Raw genomic sequence first — 20212 nt, 5'->3', positions numbered from 1 at the left:
AGGGGTTCTACAGAAGGGAGTGTCCATTTAGTTCTCACCCGATATTTCAGTTAATATTCCGTGTAACTAATGTAAATACAAAATATTACAGGATAGTGATACAATTCTTTTCCTGTTATTTTTGTTTTCCTAGAGCATGGTAGAATCAATAAAACACTGCATTGTGTTGCTACAGATTGCTAAAGTAAGTACACTGTAAAGTAATTTGAATTTTAATTATACAGCATTAATCTGTGTGAAAACAATTGAAACCTAAAAGTGCCTTCTATATGATCTAGGAGATAAATATATTATAAAATTGGTATGAGTTGATTTATGCTACTATTTTAATGACGTTTGTGAAATACTGAGTTCAATAGCAGACAGTCCTGTTAATGTTCATGGTAACAGTCGTGTTGATGAGAAAGCTTTTTCTTCTGAGATAAACTTTCTTTTGCAGAGTTTGCTATTAGACTAAATAAGAACTTCAACAAACATAAGGGTGACAGAATAGAAACTTAACAAAACTCTTCTTTTTGTTTCATTTAAAATGTGACTAACAAATAGAAAAAAGGATAATTGTGATGTTAATAATCTAAACTGGTTTGGCAAGGTTTTTAATGGGTCTGAAGTTCATTATGATGTTGGAACTTCTTGAAGTATGAATTGTATTATTTGAGAATGCAATATGGGTAATGCACTTATGCTTTTCACTGAAATGTTTTGTTATGTTTTAAAATTTAGCTTAGATTTGGATTTTTATTTTGTTAATTTCTCCTCTTACAGGCGTTCATGTACTGTGTATAGGATATGTTAATTATGAGCTGCTGATTTATATCTTGTGACCAAAGTGAAGGAAGACAGTGTTTTGCAAAGAAATTCATTTATGGTATTTTCAGAATTTAAGGCTGAATTTAATCAGAACACATTCTGATTTATTCAGAAATAGGCATAGGCTATTCAATTTTTTTTTCTGTAGTCTAGATCAACTTTTTTTTTGTAGCTTTCAATATTGTTGTTTGTCTTCATTCTAGATGCCAGATACATAGTAGAAAATTTTGAGGCCAGTGAAAATTGGAGTATTTAGAACCTTGCAGGATCAGAAGTCATTCAATAAAAGGATCAGTGCATATTTTGTGAAATTCAAATTTCGTATCAGTAGCTTAAAAATTCTGAAGAAAAGGTTTGTTAGTTCACAGGTTTATACAAAACCAAAAATATTTCACAAATAGTAGGGTACATTGAAATAGTTCTGTGCCACATGAATCTAGAGCTAGAACAGTCTTTAGTTAACATACAGTGATGCTATTTGAATCTTTCACTGTAGTGATAGCAAGAAAAGCCTTGTCAGCACTTAATAATTTCTTGTTATTTAGTACTGGGTACATTTAGAATTGTTTTAGTACAGTGAAACCAGTATACTAGATGTAATTCTTTGGGGATTTGGTGGAGTCAAATATAGATAGATTAGATGTTAGTATGCTAGTTTTCTTACACAGCTGTATGTGACTTGCTGCAGTAAGGTAGCTGTTGGAGAAACTGTGCAAGAAATTACTTGCTCATTTTTTGTTAATTACTATATAAATCCATTTAAAGTTGCTATTTTCACAGAGGTTTAATTCCTATGAAATTTTGCTCTTTTTTAAAAAGCTCTGCTACGCAATTAGCAAATCTGAAAGAGCAGAATTATAATCTGCTTTTCAGGTTCTTGATCAAAGCTCATAATAGGTGGCTGAGTTAGCTTCCTTATTTCTATTGAGTATCAAATTCCATTTCTGCTAAGGGTAAGTTTATTGGGGGATAGACAAATATGATTGCTTAGCTTGCACTGATGCTAAGTGTATTTCGAAGTTTGTTAGGTGGTTTGCGCATAACGGACAAAATTGAACTTTTAGTGGCAGTTGCAGTCATTTTTGATCAGGTTCAGTGCTTTACTGTTCCAACTACCATGTAAGTGTAAAGGTAGGTGGAATTTGGGTCCCCCAAAGATGCTAAGACTTGGTTTCTCTTACACTAAATCAGACCTTGAAGTCCTCCTTTCAGTACCAGTAAATATTAACCAGTGTAAATAGCTGGGTTTATCCACTGGGGAGTGGGGTTTTTTTGTTTGGTTGGTTTTTTGCTAAACCATATCTAAAGCTCTTGTAGAGCTATTGAAGATAAGGTGGTTTAAATGAGTGGTTTATGCACAGCTAATTGGAAGAAGTTGATCCACATATAGTGAAAAATACCCTCTATAAATCTTCCTGCTATTTTAATAACCTTTATTATGCTTCATCTCTTCATCTTCTTCCTCTCTCGCTATCTTAGGCAACTATACTTGTTGACTACATGGCAATTCTGTTCCCCCCCCCCCCCCCGCCCCTTTTCCATGAACTGTGTTGCTATTCTGATTGCCTACTGCTGTAGGAAATTAAGAATACAGGGTTTTTTGTTTATTTCTACAGTTCTGTAAGTTGCATGTGTATGAAGCATTATATATGTAAAATTGTATTGTGTCTGACTGATAGCTTTCTGTTCTCCAGTATAGAACCTTTTAAGATTCTGCAAGTTTTTTTCCCAAAGCTGTAAGGCAAGTATGGCTGCTGACTTACACTCCTGAAAATAAATCATATTAATACCACCCCTGCCCCCCATTTTTACTTCTACAGTGCCTTTCACATTAGAAGACAGACTTCACAATTACCTTCTGATTGTTTGCATACCTTGAAAATTGTTATCACTTCTCCATATACTCAGAACATCTCTCTGTTTCAAACACACAGCCATTTGTTATTCAGATGATTTTGGTACATTGAGGCAAACCTGGGTTCTTGGTGGTTTTGGTTTTATTTTTAATTGTGTGTGAAGTTGAGCTGTTTCGTGGACTCTTAAAACAACGTGCCTTAGGACTTGGGACAGTTAAATTTTCATTAAACTTACTGGTAAATCAAGTGTGTAATCATGCTACTGGTGACCCAAGGCATTTTCAAAACAATGAAGTAAATACCAGCTAAATGGGAATATAATACATACATTGCTTATCAAAAAGCAATCAAAATAAACTAAGTGGGATGGGTAAGTGGAGGGAGCATTTGACTTGTGTTGTCCCCTTTGCGTGTATGACAGCTGAAGATGTCCAGCTTTGCTGATGTGTGTGTTGTAAAATATATGTAATGGTCTGTCAGTGAGTTGGTAAACTACGGTCTTAGAAATATATATGTTTTATGAAGTAGCTTTTATAATTTAGATATTTAGTTTTGCATCTTTGCCTTCCCTTTTTCACTGCATCATTTCTGGTCAGTCTTGCCTGCCTAGTTTTGTGGTATTTCTGCCTTCCTTACCTCATCAACATGCCCCATTGCTGATTGTGCATTACTGAGATAGGATAGCAAGCTTCAGTAAAAATGCAGCATCTTTGTGTTTTATTTCTTAGATCTTAGAGATGATAGCATTACATGGAAATTTTGTATGTTGGAAAAAAAAAAAAAATCTTTGGACTCCAATGTTATTCTTTCTTCTTTGTTTGTAAGTTTGCAACCCAATGGAACTCATTGCCCTTAGTGTCGTTTTTATCATCAAAAGCCTTGCTTAAGAAATGTCAACTAGCAGACATGAAATTTGAGCAGCCTATTGCCAACTATATAAGCTAAAGAAGAATGTATAAAGTATCAGAACATAACTATGTGCCAACTTTCTTAATACTATTCACAGCTTTTTTTCTTTCTTTCTTCTTGTTCCTCTTAACAACTGGAAATCTGGGGAAATAACTCTGCGGACAAGTCTTAAGGTTTACACTGAACAAAGTTATGGATTGATATACTGGTAATATGAACTTTGGAGCAGAAGTGGAGATTTGGCTTAGTGTTCAGTAAAATTTATACTGTGGCTGGTACAGTGTTAAAACTATGCTAACTGTAGATTGGCATTAACTTGTCTGTTGCTAGCGTAATTTCCCCTGATGACAGTTTTATTCCATGCATTGCCTGCTCTTTCACATATGCTTCTAGACAAAAAACCCAAAATCCAAGACTGTAAATAATGTAAAAACATCTTAAAATTTAGTGGATACCAAAAAGCAAAAGTTAAAAACATTTAACTTACAAAAGCATTTCTGCCTTTCAAAAGCAAAAAGTGCTTTTGAAAATGACCTGTATGCTAATTGCAGTTCTTCAGAAACTGAGAACTTCATGTCTTTTGGTTTTCAGGGGCTCGTTGGTGCTGCAGACCATGTTTTGGGGGGCTCCTAGCTGTTTGGGAAGAACCTATGTTGTAAAGTGTAATTGTTTTCTGCAGTGCAGAAAGGATATTTTTAAAATTGTTCAAACTTGTGTGGACAGATCCTTGGAAAACTCTTAATCTTCAGAAGTGCAGTGACTAGGTATAGAATTGTTTCTTCTAAGTTTAGTTACTGTATCACATGATGAGGAACATTTTATGGCTGAAACGTAAACGTTCCTGAGAGAAACTTGCTGTTCTCGCGTAACACAGAACTGATAAGTCATACAAGATTGTTATGTTGATATTTTTAACATTTTTTCCTTAAGGACCAAAATAATGAGGAGAAGCACGCAGATGGACTTATAGTAAGTTTAAATCTAATCTTTATCTCCCTTTATTTCTGCAGAACATGTGAACAGAGACCTGAATTTCCACTCATTTTGCAACATAATTCTTCCTTTCTCTAATTTACTGCTTCAAGTGTCTTGTTAAAATTACTGTTGAGTCATTAGCTTCTGAGGTTGGCTAACACCCTTGCCTTTAGAAAATGTAGTGATCAGTTTTACACTTGAGTGTCTTAAATGGCAGTGCTATGACCGAACACTTAGATAAAAATCTGCCATGTGAACAGAGGAAAGGGAAATTCTTGGGATAGAAGTAGTTTTGTGTTCTGATCTGAAATATCTTTATGTATGAAATACATCAGCTATCTGTGTGCTTCAAGTAGTTTGTCTTTTCTACAGTGCTGCTCATCTGATGCAAACTTGTATTATGTCTGTTTAAGCAATGTTTCTTCTTTAATATAACTTCTGCATTTTTCATGTAACTTCTGTCATCTTTGGTTTCGGTCACGTGTGACTTCTTTCTTCATTCTCTTTTTGTCACTTGAGTAGGTTGTAGATACTTTTAATAGGAGATTGTTTTCAGTAAAACATAACTCTCAAAATCATAGTTTGTTTTTGTTACAGCTGACAACAATTCCCAAGATTTATTTGTCTTTCCACTATATACAGCTTTAGCAGTATGATTTTCTGGTATGAACTTTGAAGTAAAGATGCACATACAGATTTTGCTTTCATACTTATTTAAAATAAGATAAACGATTACCCTCTAGAGAGTCACGTAATTCAGATCTTAGCGTAATGGAACAGGTTCTGTTGTGTGCACTGAAAAGAGAGGTTATGCAGCTAGGCACTACCACAGGCAGGGGTGGTATGCACATTAGATCTGCAACTCAGAAATTTCATATAGATATTACAACTTACTATAGTCTGAATTTGCTTAGCTGCTATTCTGGTTGTCTGTGGGCTGGCTTATACTGGGGAGGAAAAAAAAGTATTTCTGTAAGAATATATTAACTGATGCATCAGTGATTGTGAAGACTGAATTTTTGATGCTGTTGAGGTCAATGTTAGTTTGGGCTGAAGGTCAGGATTTGACTTTAAACTTAGGCAGGAACGTGATCAATGTTTGATACCATGGTGGGATGGCGGTCTTGTTGTTTCTACGTGGTGTTTTTAAGTTGTTACTAAACTCAGAGTAGGAAACTTTCAGGTCTGCCTTCATGTGTTTCTAAACCACAAAGGCATACCCCAAAATATCTAAAAAGAAACTCCAGTTCATGTTGCAGTGTGGAGAATTGTTTAAGGATAAGGTTACAATTCTGCATACAAAGTCAGTTACTTTGGTGGTTTTTTTTTTCCTTTATCACAGCAGTGTTCTGTATAATATATATTATTAGTTTCCCTAAAAACTAGGGGAGATAGAGATAGCAATAGCATCCTGTGTATTGTAGGACCATCTTGATTTTTAAGTTTCTTAACTCTGAAAATGAGACCATGATTTTAAACTGCGAAATATGTGGGACAGGGACCTGCCTGTGTTGCATGCATAATTGCACAAGCAGTTGAAGTAATGTGTAAGGGACATCGATTTATGCTGGAATACAGTGGAGTGACAGTTTACTGAATTATTTATTTGTATACTAGTTAGTAGCACCAATGAAAATGTAGAAAGCAATTTTTATGCCTTTTTTTTAACTGGAGATTTTTAAAATAGCCAGGGAATAATAGTTTTGTTTTCAATTAGATAAATCCTGTGCTGTAAAAAACAAATCTTCACTGATTTTTAAATGTAGGATAAAGTTCAGAATAACAGTTAACCAGGAAAGGAGGCAAGAAAGAAGTCTTCCTTTTGTAGGAAGATGGGAGGAGGAAGGTTAAAATGACCCTGTTTCCCTTAGTCTGCATGCAAATAGAAATTAATAGACTCAAAGGAGGGAAGAACAGTTGGAGGCTCTCTTCTTTTTCTAATGTTTTAAATATTGATCTGAAAGGAGGATAGGAATAAACACACTGACTAAATTTGAAGGCAAAGCTCATCCAGCTTTTTTAAAAGCAGAACTTTTTTTTGAAGTAAAACTTAGTATTGTATGACCTTCCTGTGCTTGATATTCTTCAACTTAAGCACAGCAGCAAGATTTCCTAGCAAATTGAGGCAAAGATTTTCACAGTTCTGACATAGATCAATAGTTTTAAATGGCAAGATGGAAAAGGGCTTCATGTGCCTTTTGTCCAACTAACAACCCGGAACAAGCTAGAAGTACTGGTTGTTGTATGTAAAGATACATAACAAACAATGCTTAGATGATAATAAAATTACAGGCCAGTGAAGCAAGGCAAAATTATTCTAGTCTGGATTAAGAGACATTGCAATTTAGATTTCCAAGAAGCTTGTTGTATAAAAGCCAAGAACATACACTGAAGTCAGTGACTTTTGTGAGTGTCGAGTTGAATTGGTGCTTCATTTTCAAAGTGCCCGTGTTGATAAGTAGATTGAAATGTCCTCTACTGGAGACGCACTGAAAACTGTCAGCTTGCATTGGAAAGAGTTTTGGCAACAAAGCCGCTTCATGGCTGTAAGCATGCTGATGATTCTTGCTCTAATTTATGGGTTGATTTAGTATGGTCTGGACAAATTAATTTTTGAAAAAAATGGTTTTAAAAATACAGATTACCTGTCCTAATTTTTGCCAGATAATTTGCTCTTAATTTTCCACTCTTTGCATGCAATATTTATTAATGGACATTGGAAGGAATACCAGAAGCTAGAACTTGAAATAAGAATTCTTCATAGGACAATTCAAGTCTGTAGCAAATTCAGTTTAGTGTAAAATCTGCATAAAGAATTAAAGTATTACCACTTTGAAAGGATTTCTCATGTCCTCAACTGTCAATTTGTGTTTTACTTTTTCTCTCAGGAATTTGCTGTCTTGCGTTTGGGCATTTCTTGTGCTCACAGTGTTCTTGCTATCTATACTTTATTTATTTTTTTTTTTTTTAATTGAGAAAAAAATGTGCTTTTCTTTCTTTTGTCTCAGAGCACTATCAACCCGGTTGACGCAGTATATCAGCCCAGCCCTTTGGAACAGTCAGTGATCAGCACAATGCCTTCCCAAGCAGTTATACCTCCAGGTATGGTGTACAGAAAGAACCTCAGTAGAAATATTCATGAGCAGAGCAGGATGCAGCTGCAATCTAGATGGAGGGGCTGCATAATGGTGGGTAGCTTCTGTGGCACATATGCAATACAGATGCACACTGCACTTAGTGTTGCACACTCGCCACAGTGGTGCAAAGGAAGGGAAAGGAGTGGGAGGCATGGAGCGTCCTCAGCCATCAGGTAAATCTGCCTCTAGTTCTGTGCATTAGCTGATATATTTTACTTGCTCTAAGTTACTAGCTTACATTTCTAATATACTTTCTTAAAATAAATTAATTTTCAGAAAAGAGAAACACTTTCTAGCTAAATAACTGCAATTTTTTAAAATGCTATCTTTGCTTAATAATAATAAAGAGCTAGATAACAATGACGGAAACATGTTTTTCTGTCTGAATGGCTTTTATAGAAAAGGATTTCATTTTTGAAGGTGAGGTGAAATAATGTGGAATCTTCTTCCCAACAAAAGTATAATTCGCATATTTAAATGTGAATTTTGGGTTTAACATATCAAAATATCCCCTAGAACCTGCTCAGTTGTGCAAGTCAGAGCAGCGACCCTCATCTTTGCCAGTGGGACCTGTAGTAGCATCGCTTGGAAATCAGACTCCAACACCAAATAGTACAGGTATGGTTCTGTATAACTGTCTTATTGAAGTACAAGAAACAAAACCAGAATATATACTGTCTGTAGCCTAATGTAATTAGCTATTAAGACAACATTGTATTGGGCTGCATCTTGCTTTTAATCAACACATATTTCAGTGTTGTGTTAAAATCAATTATTCTGCTCTCCCCCCCCCCCATGTATACATAATACATAAGAGTAGTACCAGCTTGCTTTCTTGTCTCCATCGTTGCAATCTTGCAATACTCGGCACAAGAACTTTGCAATTAATAAATCATGTCTGGCCTTTGGGTTTTTAATTCATTGATTCCCTCCTCTCCCCCTTAAATAATAGCGTTCACTGGGCTTTTTAAAACTACAATAGATGCTTTGAAGCAAAAGTTGCTATAATACGTATGAAGTTGCTATAATTATCTGTTTACAATTCCTATAATATTTTTAAGGTGTGGGTTTTTTTTAAACCGTGGCTACATACTTAACATTTTTTTTATTATCTATGTCGACTGTTACTTCCTGATCAGTTGTATTGATTATATTGTCCAATCGTGCTAAAACTCTGAGTTCCCTCCCAAGTTTTTTTCCTGAGCTTTTGTGTAAACGATTTGTTGTTACTTTATTACTACCCTTCCTTCACAGAACACTAATACGTGCGTTAAACAATATTTGCCCCAAGCTGAATGAAGAATACCACTGCTGGGTTTTTCTCCTGCCAGAAAGTTCCTTTTTTTAGTCTTACTCTATGCATCTCATCTTCTGGTTAGTTTCTGATGATTGCTGTTTGTGTAAATACCTTAGCTTCCTTAATAACCTATTGCGACTTCGGCTTCCACAAAAAGTCTGTGTCAGTGTTAACCTGGTTTGTCTTTATTGCTATGACTCTCTTGAAAAATGGTGAGTTAGTGGCGAGACAGGATTCATGTAATCCAATTTAGAAACTGTATTAATTAGATTTTTTTCACAAATATATTTGTAGCTAAATTGGAAAAAGGTGTTCTAGGTGAATAGAATACAAGTTGAGTGAAAACTGGCTGGACTGCCAGGCCCAAGGCTTGTGATCAGCTGTACGAGGTTCAAATGGCAACCAAGTGACTACTGGTGTTTCTCAGGGGTTGACACTGGTCCAATACTGCTTAATATCTCAGATAGCCTAGACACGGACCTTGCCAAATGGGGGAGAACAATGGATAGGACAGAGCTGCCATTCAGAGGGGCTGTGACTGGCTTGGGAAGTGAACTGACAGAAACCTCATGAAATTTGATGAAGGCAAATGCAAAGTCCTCCACCTACCTATGAAGGGCAAAGCCCTCAGCCTGCCCTGTTGCATGTGGTTAACTGTAGCTTGGCAGAAGAGGAGCCAGGGGTCCTGGTGGGCAACAAGTGGAACATGAGTCAGCAGCGTGCCCTTGTGGTGATGAAGGTTTTGCTGCATGCTGGGCTGGATTAGTGAGAGAGTAAAGAGCAGATTAAGTGATTGTTCCTCTCTACCTGGGATCTGTGAGACCACATCTTGAGTACTATGTATAGTTTGGGGTTCCACAGTACAAAGACATGGACCACCAAGATGAGGAAGCTGTGGCCCATGACGTACTTGGAGGCTGACAGAACTGGGTTTGTCCAGTCTTAGGAAGATCAAGCTAAAGAGGGATGTTACTGCTGTCTTCTGCCAACTATTGGGAGGGTATAAAGAAGATAGAACTGGGCTCCTCTTGGAGGTACACAGCAAAAGGATGAGTCAATCAACACAAGTTGTAAGAAAGGAAATTCCAAGTAGGTATTAGAAAATGTTTTGGGTTTATAATGAGGTTGTTCAAATTTCAGAATAGGTTCCCCAGAAAGATTATGCAATCTTCATCTTGAGAGATATTTAAAACCTGACTAGATGTGATCTTGAACAAACTGGTCTAATTTTGAAGTTGTCTGGGTCTTGAGTGAGGAGTAGACCAGATGACTTCCAGAGATCCCTTCCAATGTAAATCATACTATGAATCTATACAAGTTTTCAATATTGTTGTTTTGCTTTTAATCGACGACTTTGAGGAAGACATGTCCTTATACTTTACTGTTCTGTGTTCTTGATTTTCCTTGTGACCTTTCTTTTGTTATCTGTTAAATGAAACTCAGTATGAACCTGACTCGCTAGTGCTTCTAATTTTGTAAGATATCATACCTTCTGAGTTCGTGTTAGTCTTCATTGATTTGACCAATCCTACTCATAAATTAGAACTTGTAGATTTTGAAAGAATTATTTTGTTTTTGTTAAGTCTGTAATTTTTAATACTCCATAGGAAGTGGGCCATCAGCACCTAGCAGCAGTCTCACCTCTCCAAGCCATGTCAACCTGTCTCCAAATACTGTCCCAGATTTTTCTTACTCAAGCAGTGAGGATGAGTTCTATGATGCTGATGAATTTTATCAGAGCAGTTCTTCCCCAAAGCGATGTATGGAGTAAGTAGCTGAAAGTATGCAGTGCATGCTGAATACAATTTTTGTCTACAGGGCATGGCTTGTCTGCTTGTAGAAGTTAGTTAAGCTAAATAAGTGAATAAGCCACATTGGCTTAAAAAAAAAAAAGGGGGGGAGGCAAAAGAGCCACTCTGGAACAGAAGCAGATTACGCCCTCCCCCAGCACAGTCATCTGTGAGGGATGCAGTTTCCTCCTCTGCTCCTTCCCATTCCATCAGGTATATATGTTGACAAAACTCTAACATAAACCAAACTTGGGAAGCCACCAGCTCAGAGATATACTCTGAGACCATGGTGTATTTCACATGCATTTGTTGCAGCCTTTTGTAAATAGTCAATTCCCTCTCACACTTACCAAAAGAAATTTTTCAAGTTGACTGCCTTTCCCCCAAATCTCTATTTACTCTTCTTTTTTATGAATCGGAAAATTAATTTTAAGAGATGCTACACACTTCAAAGAGGAATTAGTCAGCTGTTTTATGTCTTCGGGAGTTATTATCTTAGGCTGCAGGCTTTCCCATATGTTCAGCTACAGTTCATTTTAAGTTTTCTGTGAATTGGCGTGCAGCACATATATATTAATGTCTTATCAGTAAACTCCTTGTCTGTATATATAAAATTATAATAATTTGGTCTGAATTGTTTCATTGTGAACTGTGAGAATTTATTACTCTTCTTTAGTTCTTCAGGGTCTGCTGCAGTCCTGACGCGGAGCAGCACAGGAAGTAGTCTGAAACGTCCGGATACCACCGAGTCCCTCAATTCTTCCATGTCCAACGGGACAAATGATGCTGGTGAGTGGACTGCGTGAACTTTCAGTAAGGAGCTCTTGATTGTTAATCTGTGTGTAAACTGTGTCAATATATGTATGGTCATACATATATGACAAGATACTTATGGAAAATTTTTTATCTATTGTTTCTTTACTAATGGAAGACTGTTGAATTGTAGAGTTTAAAAACCTTAGTTTTATAACTAAGACCTTTTTGACAGCTAATATATATGCTAATTAAATACAGTCTGTCTTTGAAGGTTTAGAGAAAAACAAAAGCAATTTGGTCTTTCTAGATCTCTTTGATCCTCCTGATGATCGAGATGATGATGGGGAAGGAGAATCAGTGGAAGAACATAAGAGTGTTATTATGCATCTATTGTCACAAGTTAGATTAGGAATGGATCTAACAAAGGTAAACTTGCTGATTGTTCATGGGGAAGGGAGGGAGAGTAAATCCTGAATTCCGTGTAAATCAGTTCAGTGTTAAAGTAATAATTTAACTGTGTATTTGTTCTAAGAACTAGTTAAGGTATAATCTCTTTAGCATGGTATTTTTTTTTTTTATTGGAGTTGTTACTGGGAGGGGAAAAATGAATGCAGAATAAATAGATCCAACTGCTAAATTCTGTTTGGGGAAATAGTTTGCTATGGAAAGTAGCTGTTTGTTCTCTTCGAACCTGATCCTTGGAGTGCCTGCGAAGCTGGGATAAGAGGAATGCTGTACGCAGTAGTAATGGTTCTCCATGCAGTAGTAACATTCCTCCTGTCTTTAGCTTCCTAGAACAAAGATCTACAAGATCTATATTAAGCATATAGTGAAATGCTTAATTGGGATCTTGTTGAATAAGTTGCTTGTGTATTTTAAAGTAAAGACTTAGGTTTTTTGTGAATGTGATTCATGTTGGTGTCTTAAGGTTGAATGAACAGCATTCTGAAGGTGTTATCTTTCTAGGCAGCTTGGTTAAATTTAAACAAGTAATTCCAGATTGAAAAAGAGTAGGAGAGATCAATCCTATCATTAGTTTCCTTAAGTGGATGACTTTAACTGTCCAGTCTGGAACTCACAGTAGACAATAAAAAGATAAACTTAAAACTTTTCTGGAGAAGTAGCCAGTAGCTCACAAGCAAACTATGGAGGGTTTCTGGCAGTTCTGAATAGGAATTGATCCAAAATGTGTCTGTTCTGGAAAGTCCTGGAATATTTGAAAATTACTGATCTCAAGTTAAGCTGCCAAGAAGCATCATGAGCATGCATCTTGTCTGCATTACTTCAAAGTCAACAGCAGCAATCACCACTGCTTTCAGGTGGTCTATGCCACACTGAAGCAGACATCAGATCCACAAGAATGGAACCTGCAAATGCTGTTGGGGAAGAAAAGTAGTAGGGAACAGATTAACCTTCATCTTGATAAAGAGGCACATAAGAGGATGTGACTGCATGGAACGAGATTTTGACTATAACTGAAAATTGACAGTGTACCTAAGATGAAATTAAATAATCAGTGTTACTGTAATTAAGAACAGCTTTTGATGAGCTCAGCCATGTAGTTGGATATGCTGTGAAGTGGGACTAGAATATACATAAGACAAGAGACAGTTCCTCTTAAATCTTTGGTTTTATAGAAGATGCCAACTGACCTGCATATGTCAGAACTCATTGGTAAGTTTGAGAACACAATCCGCTTCCAGGCACATGAAGCCATGGGTGCTTTGTATGCTGTTTACAGTTAGTACACAGAATGCTTTTGTGCAGGCTGTTTAAGTATCTTGATCTGTAAGAGTTGTTTTTCTTCACCCAGGTGGTTCTTCCAACTTTTATCCTGGAAAGAAGATCACTGTTGGAAATGTATGCTGACTTTTTTGCACATCCGGACTTATTTGTCAGGTATTTGATTTTTCAAAAGTAGAGCATTAACTGGTTCTGATATTGTTTATGGCTGTTGTGGGCTATCAAAAGTAAGTTGGTAGTTTTGAAGAATATTGCTTCGGTTTTGATCTAAACTTGAAAAATAGTCAAAGTAGTCAAACTTATAGTTGTAAAACAGCCAAACATCCAAAAAGCTTTCCTGTATTTGAGGTATCTGCTTGTATTTAATTTTGCCTGTACTTTTCTCTCTTTTGGCCCATGTAGCATTAGTGACCAGAAGGATCCAAAGGAACGAATGGTTCAAGTGGTTAAATGGTACCTCTCAGCTTTTCATGCAGGAAGAAAAGGGTCAGTTGCTAAAAAGCCTTACAATCCCATTTTGGGCGAGATCTTCCGATGTCATTGGGTATTACCAGGCACTGAAGGTGAAGATGATACGGTTAGTTTCTTGTGGTATGTTTTTTGGTGCCTAGAATGCATGCAAGTAATTCCCAGAGCTTTATTAATTTAATGACTGAAATGGCTTATGCTATGTTTAAGTAGCAAAACCAACAAACTATGGCAATTTCTTAACTGATTTCCGCCCCCCCCGCCCCCCTCCCCCCCCCCTTCTTTTTGGACAGAAGTTTAAAATAGCTTGCATAACAAAATTCGAGCTGTTAGTTTTTTAAGAACTATTTGACATGTTGAAAATGTTCTCTTTTTTTCCTGAACTGTTTCATAGCACTGAGTATGAATTCCTTTCTTTCTAGAGTTCTGATTTAAAAAAAAAAAAAAATTTCTCTAAACCCTTGTGTTTTTAACAGTGAGGTTTCTTTTCCTTGCTTACAACCTAGAAAGTAGTGCAGTTTCTCCAGTGTATTTAATTCTCCTTTTAAAATCTTTTTGTAGTTTGGATTCTGAGCTTGGGTAATATTTTAGTTGTACATCTGTGTCTGGCCACTACTCTTCCTTTTGTACTTTATCAGAGTATGTCTGGTGAAGTGAAGGACACAGTAACAGTAGTGCCACTCTCGTAATCTGAAATCATCTACCAGCGTATGAGCTTTTCTCTTATTTGCCCAAGTTTCAATGAGACTCAAGGATTAATCAGACTTCTGTACCTGAACCATACTCAACACGGTGCCCCACTGATTCTAGAGAAAAGCTCTAGCACTTGCAGTGCAGCCTGGTGTGGGGGTGGTTGTTGTATTTTTCTTTTTTTTTAACACCTCATTTAGGCTTCTCACCTTGCGAAGTTGCAAACGATGATGTGGGAAGTGCTGTTGTGAGATACTTCATGTAGCCTCAGTGTAGTATTTCTAAACATGTGATTGTTTAGATATAAAACATGTATTTTTCCCATTTAATTTGCGTCTCCTCTCCCTCCCCCACAATTAGCTTGCTCAAATCTTTTTCTTGTTTCTGAGGTGAATGTTTGGACTCGTGTTTGCTGGCACAAAGACAATATTGTATTTGTGCTTCCATTGCTTCTAGTAATGAATTACGCTTCTTATGATTTGCCACAGGAAATGAATGTTGTTTTGTGATACATATAATCTGATCATTATTAATATGCATATCAGACTTTATCAGAAGCAAAAATGAAAACTATTTCTGTCACCCAATTCTTATTAGTTAATAAGAAATTAAGTGGATTTAAATATTATTTTGTAATTGGGTTTATACATGTCTCTCAGGTTAACTGTTGTATTTGGGGGCATCTCCCCAAATACATTTATACTTAAAAAGAAGAGAGTAGAAGCTGCATAGTTTCAGGAAGCATCATAACTTCAGGAGTAAGAAGTTATTCCCCATCAAATTAGCAAACTGACAAATACATTAAAATACATTTTTAGAATGCAATACATTTTTAGAAGCCTTCAAACATGGAAGCAACTTCTCTTGGAAGCATCCAGTGTTTTGTAAACACTGTCAGTGATGAAAATCCTCTCTACTATCATGCAGGAGCCAGTTTCAGAAGGACCAGTTCCTTGGGTCAGTAAAAGCAGTGTAACGTTTGTGGCAGAGCAGGTCTCTCATCATCCTCCAAGTAAGTTGACAATAACTTTGCTAATAGAGGTGGCATCTGGATAGGAGCGACAATAAAGTCGGCTCTGAGTTTAAATCTTGGATTTACATTTTGTCTCCAAATTTAAAAGCTGGAGGTTTTCTCTATAAACTGTTTTTGTGAGAAACAAATTGCAGACTCTGCCGCATAAGTATGAAGCACTTTGAGATATTTCCTGATGAATGCATTTAGAAACAATAGCGTTAACGTCTTGTGCTGCTATTTTTAATACCTTTTCTTTCAGTTTCAGCATTTTACGCAGAGTGTTTTAGCAAGAGGATACAGTTCAATGCTCACATATGGACCAAGTCAAAATTCTTAGGAATGTCTATCGGGGTTCATAACATAGGGCAAGGTACGTGTGTGTAAATTTAACAATAGAAGAGAAATTTACATTCTGCAACTAGAATTTTTGCAGACATTATTTCAAGTCATCCTATTAAACATAAGGAATGTTTGATTTTATGTAATTTGAGTTTATGTACCTAGGAATCAGTGATTCCTTCTGCACACTTTGTGTGCTGAAATCATTTAGGGCCCAGGTTTTCATGTGAACACAACTCTCCCTGCCTTCTCTGGAAGCTAGACGTTCTCGGCATCTAAATAAAGCTCTTCACCTTTCCTTTTTATGGTACCTGGTTTTAGTGAATTATTTCAGGAGATCATTATGAAAAGTTTTTGTAGAGGTTTTGCTGGAGATTTTTAAAATCTATTTTTATTTTTCTTTGATAGGGTGTGTCACATGCCTAGATTATGACGAACACTATATTTTGACCTTTCCTAATGGTTATGGAAGGCAAGTAAATGCTCTATTTGGTATTTTCATTTTGATGCCTTGTAATATTTCATGCTTAATACTTATCAGTTAAAAGGTTGTAAATATATACATATATTTATAATTGCAGGTCTATTCTCACTGTGCCATGGATAGAACTTGGTGGAGAATGCAGTATTAATTGCTCAAAGACAGGTTATAATGCTTCCATCGTCTTCCACACAAAACCATTCTATGGAGGAAAGAAGCACAGAATTACAGCTGAAATTTTGTAAGCAGGTTTCTTCAGTTAAGCTCACTTTTTTTCTACTTAAATGCTGACAGTGTTTTTTCAAGACAGTCAGGCGTGTAAAATGCTGGAAGAGCTACACCCAATAACTTAGTTCATGATTACCTGTCACGGGATGCAATTTTATAGCCGAGATTTGTGAGAGGAAACCTGCATAGGCCTGCATCCTGCCTTGTCCTGCTCTAAAGCATTCTCAGCTGGTGACTAAGAGGAATCTAAATTTTCATTCCTGAATTATCTGAAATTTCTTCAGCATTATTTCTCCTAAAAATAAAAATACTGAAGCAAGCCTTGTGATACTGTCATTCGTAGCGTGTCATTAAAGCTCTGCTGCAGACATTTACGTATTTACTTACACCTGTGCTTTGGTGGATTTTGGTTAGACCACGTGCATGTGCCCAGAGCAAAGAACTCAGTGGAGGTTCTCATCTTATTTGGAGATCTGCTGTGATGTCAGTAAGTGATGCTGACAAAATGAGGTCCAAACTTGGTTTTAAATCACTTCTTGACACGTTGGTAGATGTCATTTGTGACCTAGTGTTTGTGTTTCCCAGTAGTCTGGGGAAGAAGCTCTGAGTTTGTGAAACCTTTTTAAGCTTAAACTTACCACCCTAAATCTGTTTTGAAAGCCTGTAATTAGTTTCCTAAACTCTAAGTGCAGACACAGCCCTAAGGCAAGACCTGTCTTATCCTGGAACAGCACTTCCTTTTAAGCTTTAGCCAGTTGAACTAATTCATGCAAAACTTCTCACTTGTAAACAGAACCCTCATCTTTTCTGTATTGCTGATGGATGTTTTAAGGGCTGATATAAATCAGACTGTACAGCAACTAGGATAAACTTCTGATCCTTTAGGGTCTTTCAGTTACTGTAATACAACTGAGAAATGACTGTTTCTTTCTATTTAGTTCTCCTAATGACAAGAAACCCTTCTGCTCAATTGAAGGAGAATGGAATGGTGTCATGTACGCAAAATACACAACAGGGGTAAAGCAGCTTTTTTTCTCTTTTTTTTTTTTTTTTTTTTTTTTCCCCAGCAGAAGTGGAAGGTTGTGCCTAAAAAGTTTTTTCGTTTGTTTTTTAAAACAAACATTAAGAGTTGGGAACTCCTATGAAGCTGCCCAAAAGATCACAAGAATGCTGAATTCAGGATAAAAGTCCTGAATTTACTTTGTTAATTTATTCTTAAGGTAACCTGGTTTTTATAGCAAGAACAGACTCTAAAGAATGAAGGTTTTTCATGTGTTTCTTGACAACCAGTGTACTAGAGCGCAAGGGCATATAAATTTTAAGTCTAGATAATCTAAAGAACTGTTTTTTGTTTGTTTGTTTGTTTATCTCACTGTCTAGGAGAATGCTGTCTTTATAGATACCAAGAAAATGCCTACAATTAAGAAGAAGGTAAGGAAATTGGAGGACCAAGACGACTTTGAGTCTCGCTGGTAAGAACTTTAGTTAAATGGACAAATGAAGACCTTTTCTTTTTTTTTTTTGTTTTTGTTAGACCGAAGTTTGCAGTACGCAGTCTGGCTAATGGCACACTGAATCCATGCACTGCGTGGAGAAACTGTGCTCTTCATTAGCCTCTGCTGCAGGACAGAGCCAAGGTACAAGCAGGCTGGGGTTTTAAGGGGGAAGAGACCTGTAGTTCTTGGTCACATCCTCATTGGGACCAAATGTTCCTGGAGGTCCAGAAAGCTTCGCTACAGCCTCCGTGCTCCTGGCAATAGACCATGCAGTTGTATTTTAATATCTATTGGGTTTTTTCTGCCTTTTCGATAAAGTGAGACCTCCCTTAATTCAAACAAATATCAATGACTAATAGCCAGTAATATGTTTCTACACCCTTGTAGCACTTCACTTCTATAAAGCGGTCTCCATTCAAATTTCTTTTTTAAGCTTATGGAAAGATGTAACCTACAACTTAAAAATTAGAGACATCGACGCAGCCACAGCTGCAAAGCACGCGCTTGAAGAAAGACAAAGAGCTGAAGCCAGAGCCAGAAAGGAGAACGAGACCTCATGGGAAACAAGGGTGAGCTTTATTCCAACGGTGTAAATGCCCTCTAACCTGTAGCATTTGTTCCTTTCCAACTGAGTCATAAAAACCTTACATTTGATTGTTCCCTTTTTTCTAGTTATTCCATGAAGATGGAGAGTGCTGGGTTTATGATGAGCCGCTATTGAAACGACTTGCTGCCAGTAAACATTAAGTGGGTTATAAAACCAGAAAACATTCAAGCCTTGGCTTAGCAAAGTTTACATCTGATACCAAGATAGTCATCAGTTATCACGTACGTACCGTTTGGAGAACCTGACTCCTCCAACTACAGTGGTTCCTATCTCAGGGATACTGGACTTACTGATGCAGATAAGCAATTAAATGAAACAAGAAACGTCTTGGCTGTGCGGTAACTTATATTGGACTCTGCTATACTGGTAGTGTATTCAGGCTTCAAGGGCAGGAGGCTGTTGGAGCCTTGTTACTGATGCTTCTAAAGCATGGAGAATCTGGGCCGTGAAGCGTATACACTTTGTATAACCACTGTGAAGGCCATGGCATTTGGTATCAGTTGCGTAATATTCCTGGGTCCTACATATTTAAAAAACAAGAAAGAAAACGCAAGACGTCATTTAAATCTAGCTAATGTTTGCGATGTGTAAATATGAGGATTCCTTTGATGGGACAATTTGTTAGAAAATGCTACATAAATGTTATCTTCCACCTGTATGATAATCAAATCTTTTGGCATTTCAGTGTCTTGCCCAAAATAACTTTGAGATTAAAATGTAACCATAGATAATTCTACTCAATGCATCTTAAAGCTTCATAAAATAGATTTTTCAAACTTCTCTTATGGACTTTTTATTTATTTCATAATAAACCTTTGCAGCAAGACTGTTTTTTCAGCTGAGTGATGATCAATTGTTTTATGTGAAATGTATTTGTATTATTTTTTCCCCCCACTGGAATCCTTGCAGCTAAACCTACTTCTTAAAGCAGGTAATGAACTAGCAAAAGGAGCAGAAGTTGCCGAACCCACAGTAGAATTTTTCTGGAAGCTACATCCAGCCTTGCGTCTCTACGAGCTCACGAGCACTTTAGGAATCTTTGCATTTCTGTGCTTTTGCTTGAAGTTAAATAAGGGTTAAGTAAGTAGCTATATGTAGCAATCAAACTATTTTTCTTTCCACAGTTAAATCTAGCTTTTATTTGATTTCATCTCAATTTTGTCCGTGTTGCACATACAGAAAAACTAGAAAAAGCAGTGTGAGATTGAAGCCTTGGGCTTTTTTTCCCCTCCCGCCCACTCTGTAACTCCACCAGGAGAACTGCAGCATACTTTCTTGGAGGAGCTGTAATTGCTATTAAGCAACCGCTACAGTGCTGCAGGAATGAGGCACAAGACGGTCGGAAGAGAGGCGCAGCCCACCCCTTCGGACAGCTGGAGGGGAGAGCGCGGCAGCGTTCGGGTGGTGGGGGAAACTCTCCCTTCGCTCTGCCTAGAAGTCAGGGCTGGGCCTTTTCTTAATGAACTTGGGAGATTAATGAGACAGGTTGGCTGGAAACTTACTTGAGGAAAGCTTCCTCAGTATCTGAACCGACATCTTCATCCCAGCTAACGCTACAGCCCTGTTGTTAATAAAAATAGGTTTGTAATGTTTATGTTGCGGAAAGCACCTGTAT

At 37.0% G+C, this 20212-nt stretch overlaps 1 protein-coding gene across 6 annotated transcripts in view; it reads left to right on the top strand.

Annotated features, from left to right (window-relative positions):
• Positions 1-19421, top strand: part of OSBPL9 (oxysterol binding protein like 9) — a 64225-nt gene extending 44804 nt beyond the window's left edge. For 4 of the 6 annotated variants that reach the window (XM_082313696.1, XM_082313693.1, XM_082313694.1 and 1 more), the window contains 17 exons: positions 134-184; positions 4506-4544; positions 7559-7652; positions 8204-8305; positions 10592-10751; positions 11451-11563; positions 11838-11956; positions 13344-13429; positions 13676-13850; positions 15359-15443; positions 15706-15816; positions 16194-16257; positions 16367-16507; positions 17433-17511; positions 17875-17966; positions 18424-18559; positions 18663-19421. In XM_082313696.1, coding sequence (XP_082169822.1) covers positions 134-184; positions 4506-4544; positions 7559-7652; positions 8204-8305; positions 10592-10751; positions 11451-11563; positions 11838-11956; positions 13344-13429; positions 13676-13850; positions 15359-15443; positions 15706-15816; positions 16194-16257; positions 16367-16507; positions 17433-17511; positions 17875-17966; positions 18424-18559; positions 18663-18737 — 1722 coding nt within the window. In that variant the 3' untranslated portion in view covers positions 18738-19421. Of the gene's footprint in view, positions 1-133; positions 185-4505; positions 4545-7558; positions 7653-8203; positions 8306-10591; positions 10752-11450; positions 11564-11837; positions 11957-13343; positions 13430-13675; positions 13851-15358; positions 15444-15705; positions 15817-16193; positions 16258-16366; positions 16508-17432; positions 17512-17874; positions 17967-18028; positions 18132-18423; positions 18561-18662 lie in introns of those variants that run through there. The other 2 variants (XR_014228345.1, XM_082313695.1) reach the window with 2 other exon arrangements.
• Positions 19422-20212: the final 791 nt, after the last annotated feature.

This window comes from Platalea leucorodia, assembly GCF_965183815.1.
Source record: "Platalea leucorodia genome assembly, chromosome: 5".
Taxonomy (NCBI): domain Eukaryota; kingdom Metazoa; phylum Chordata; class Aves; order Pelecaniformes; family Threskiornithidae; genus Platalea; species Platalea leucorodia.
This window is presented reverse-complemented; position numbering and strand designations above follow the sequence as displayed.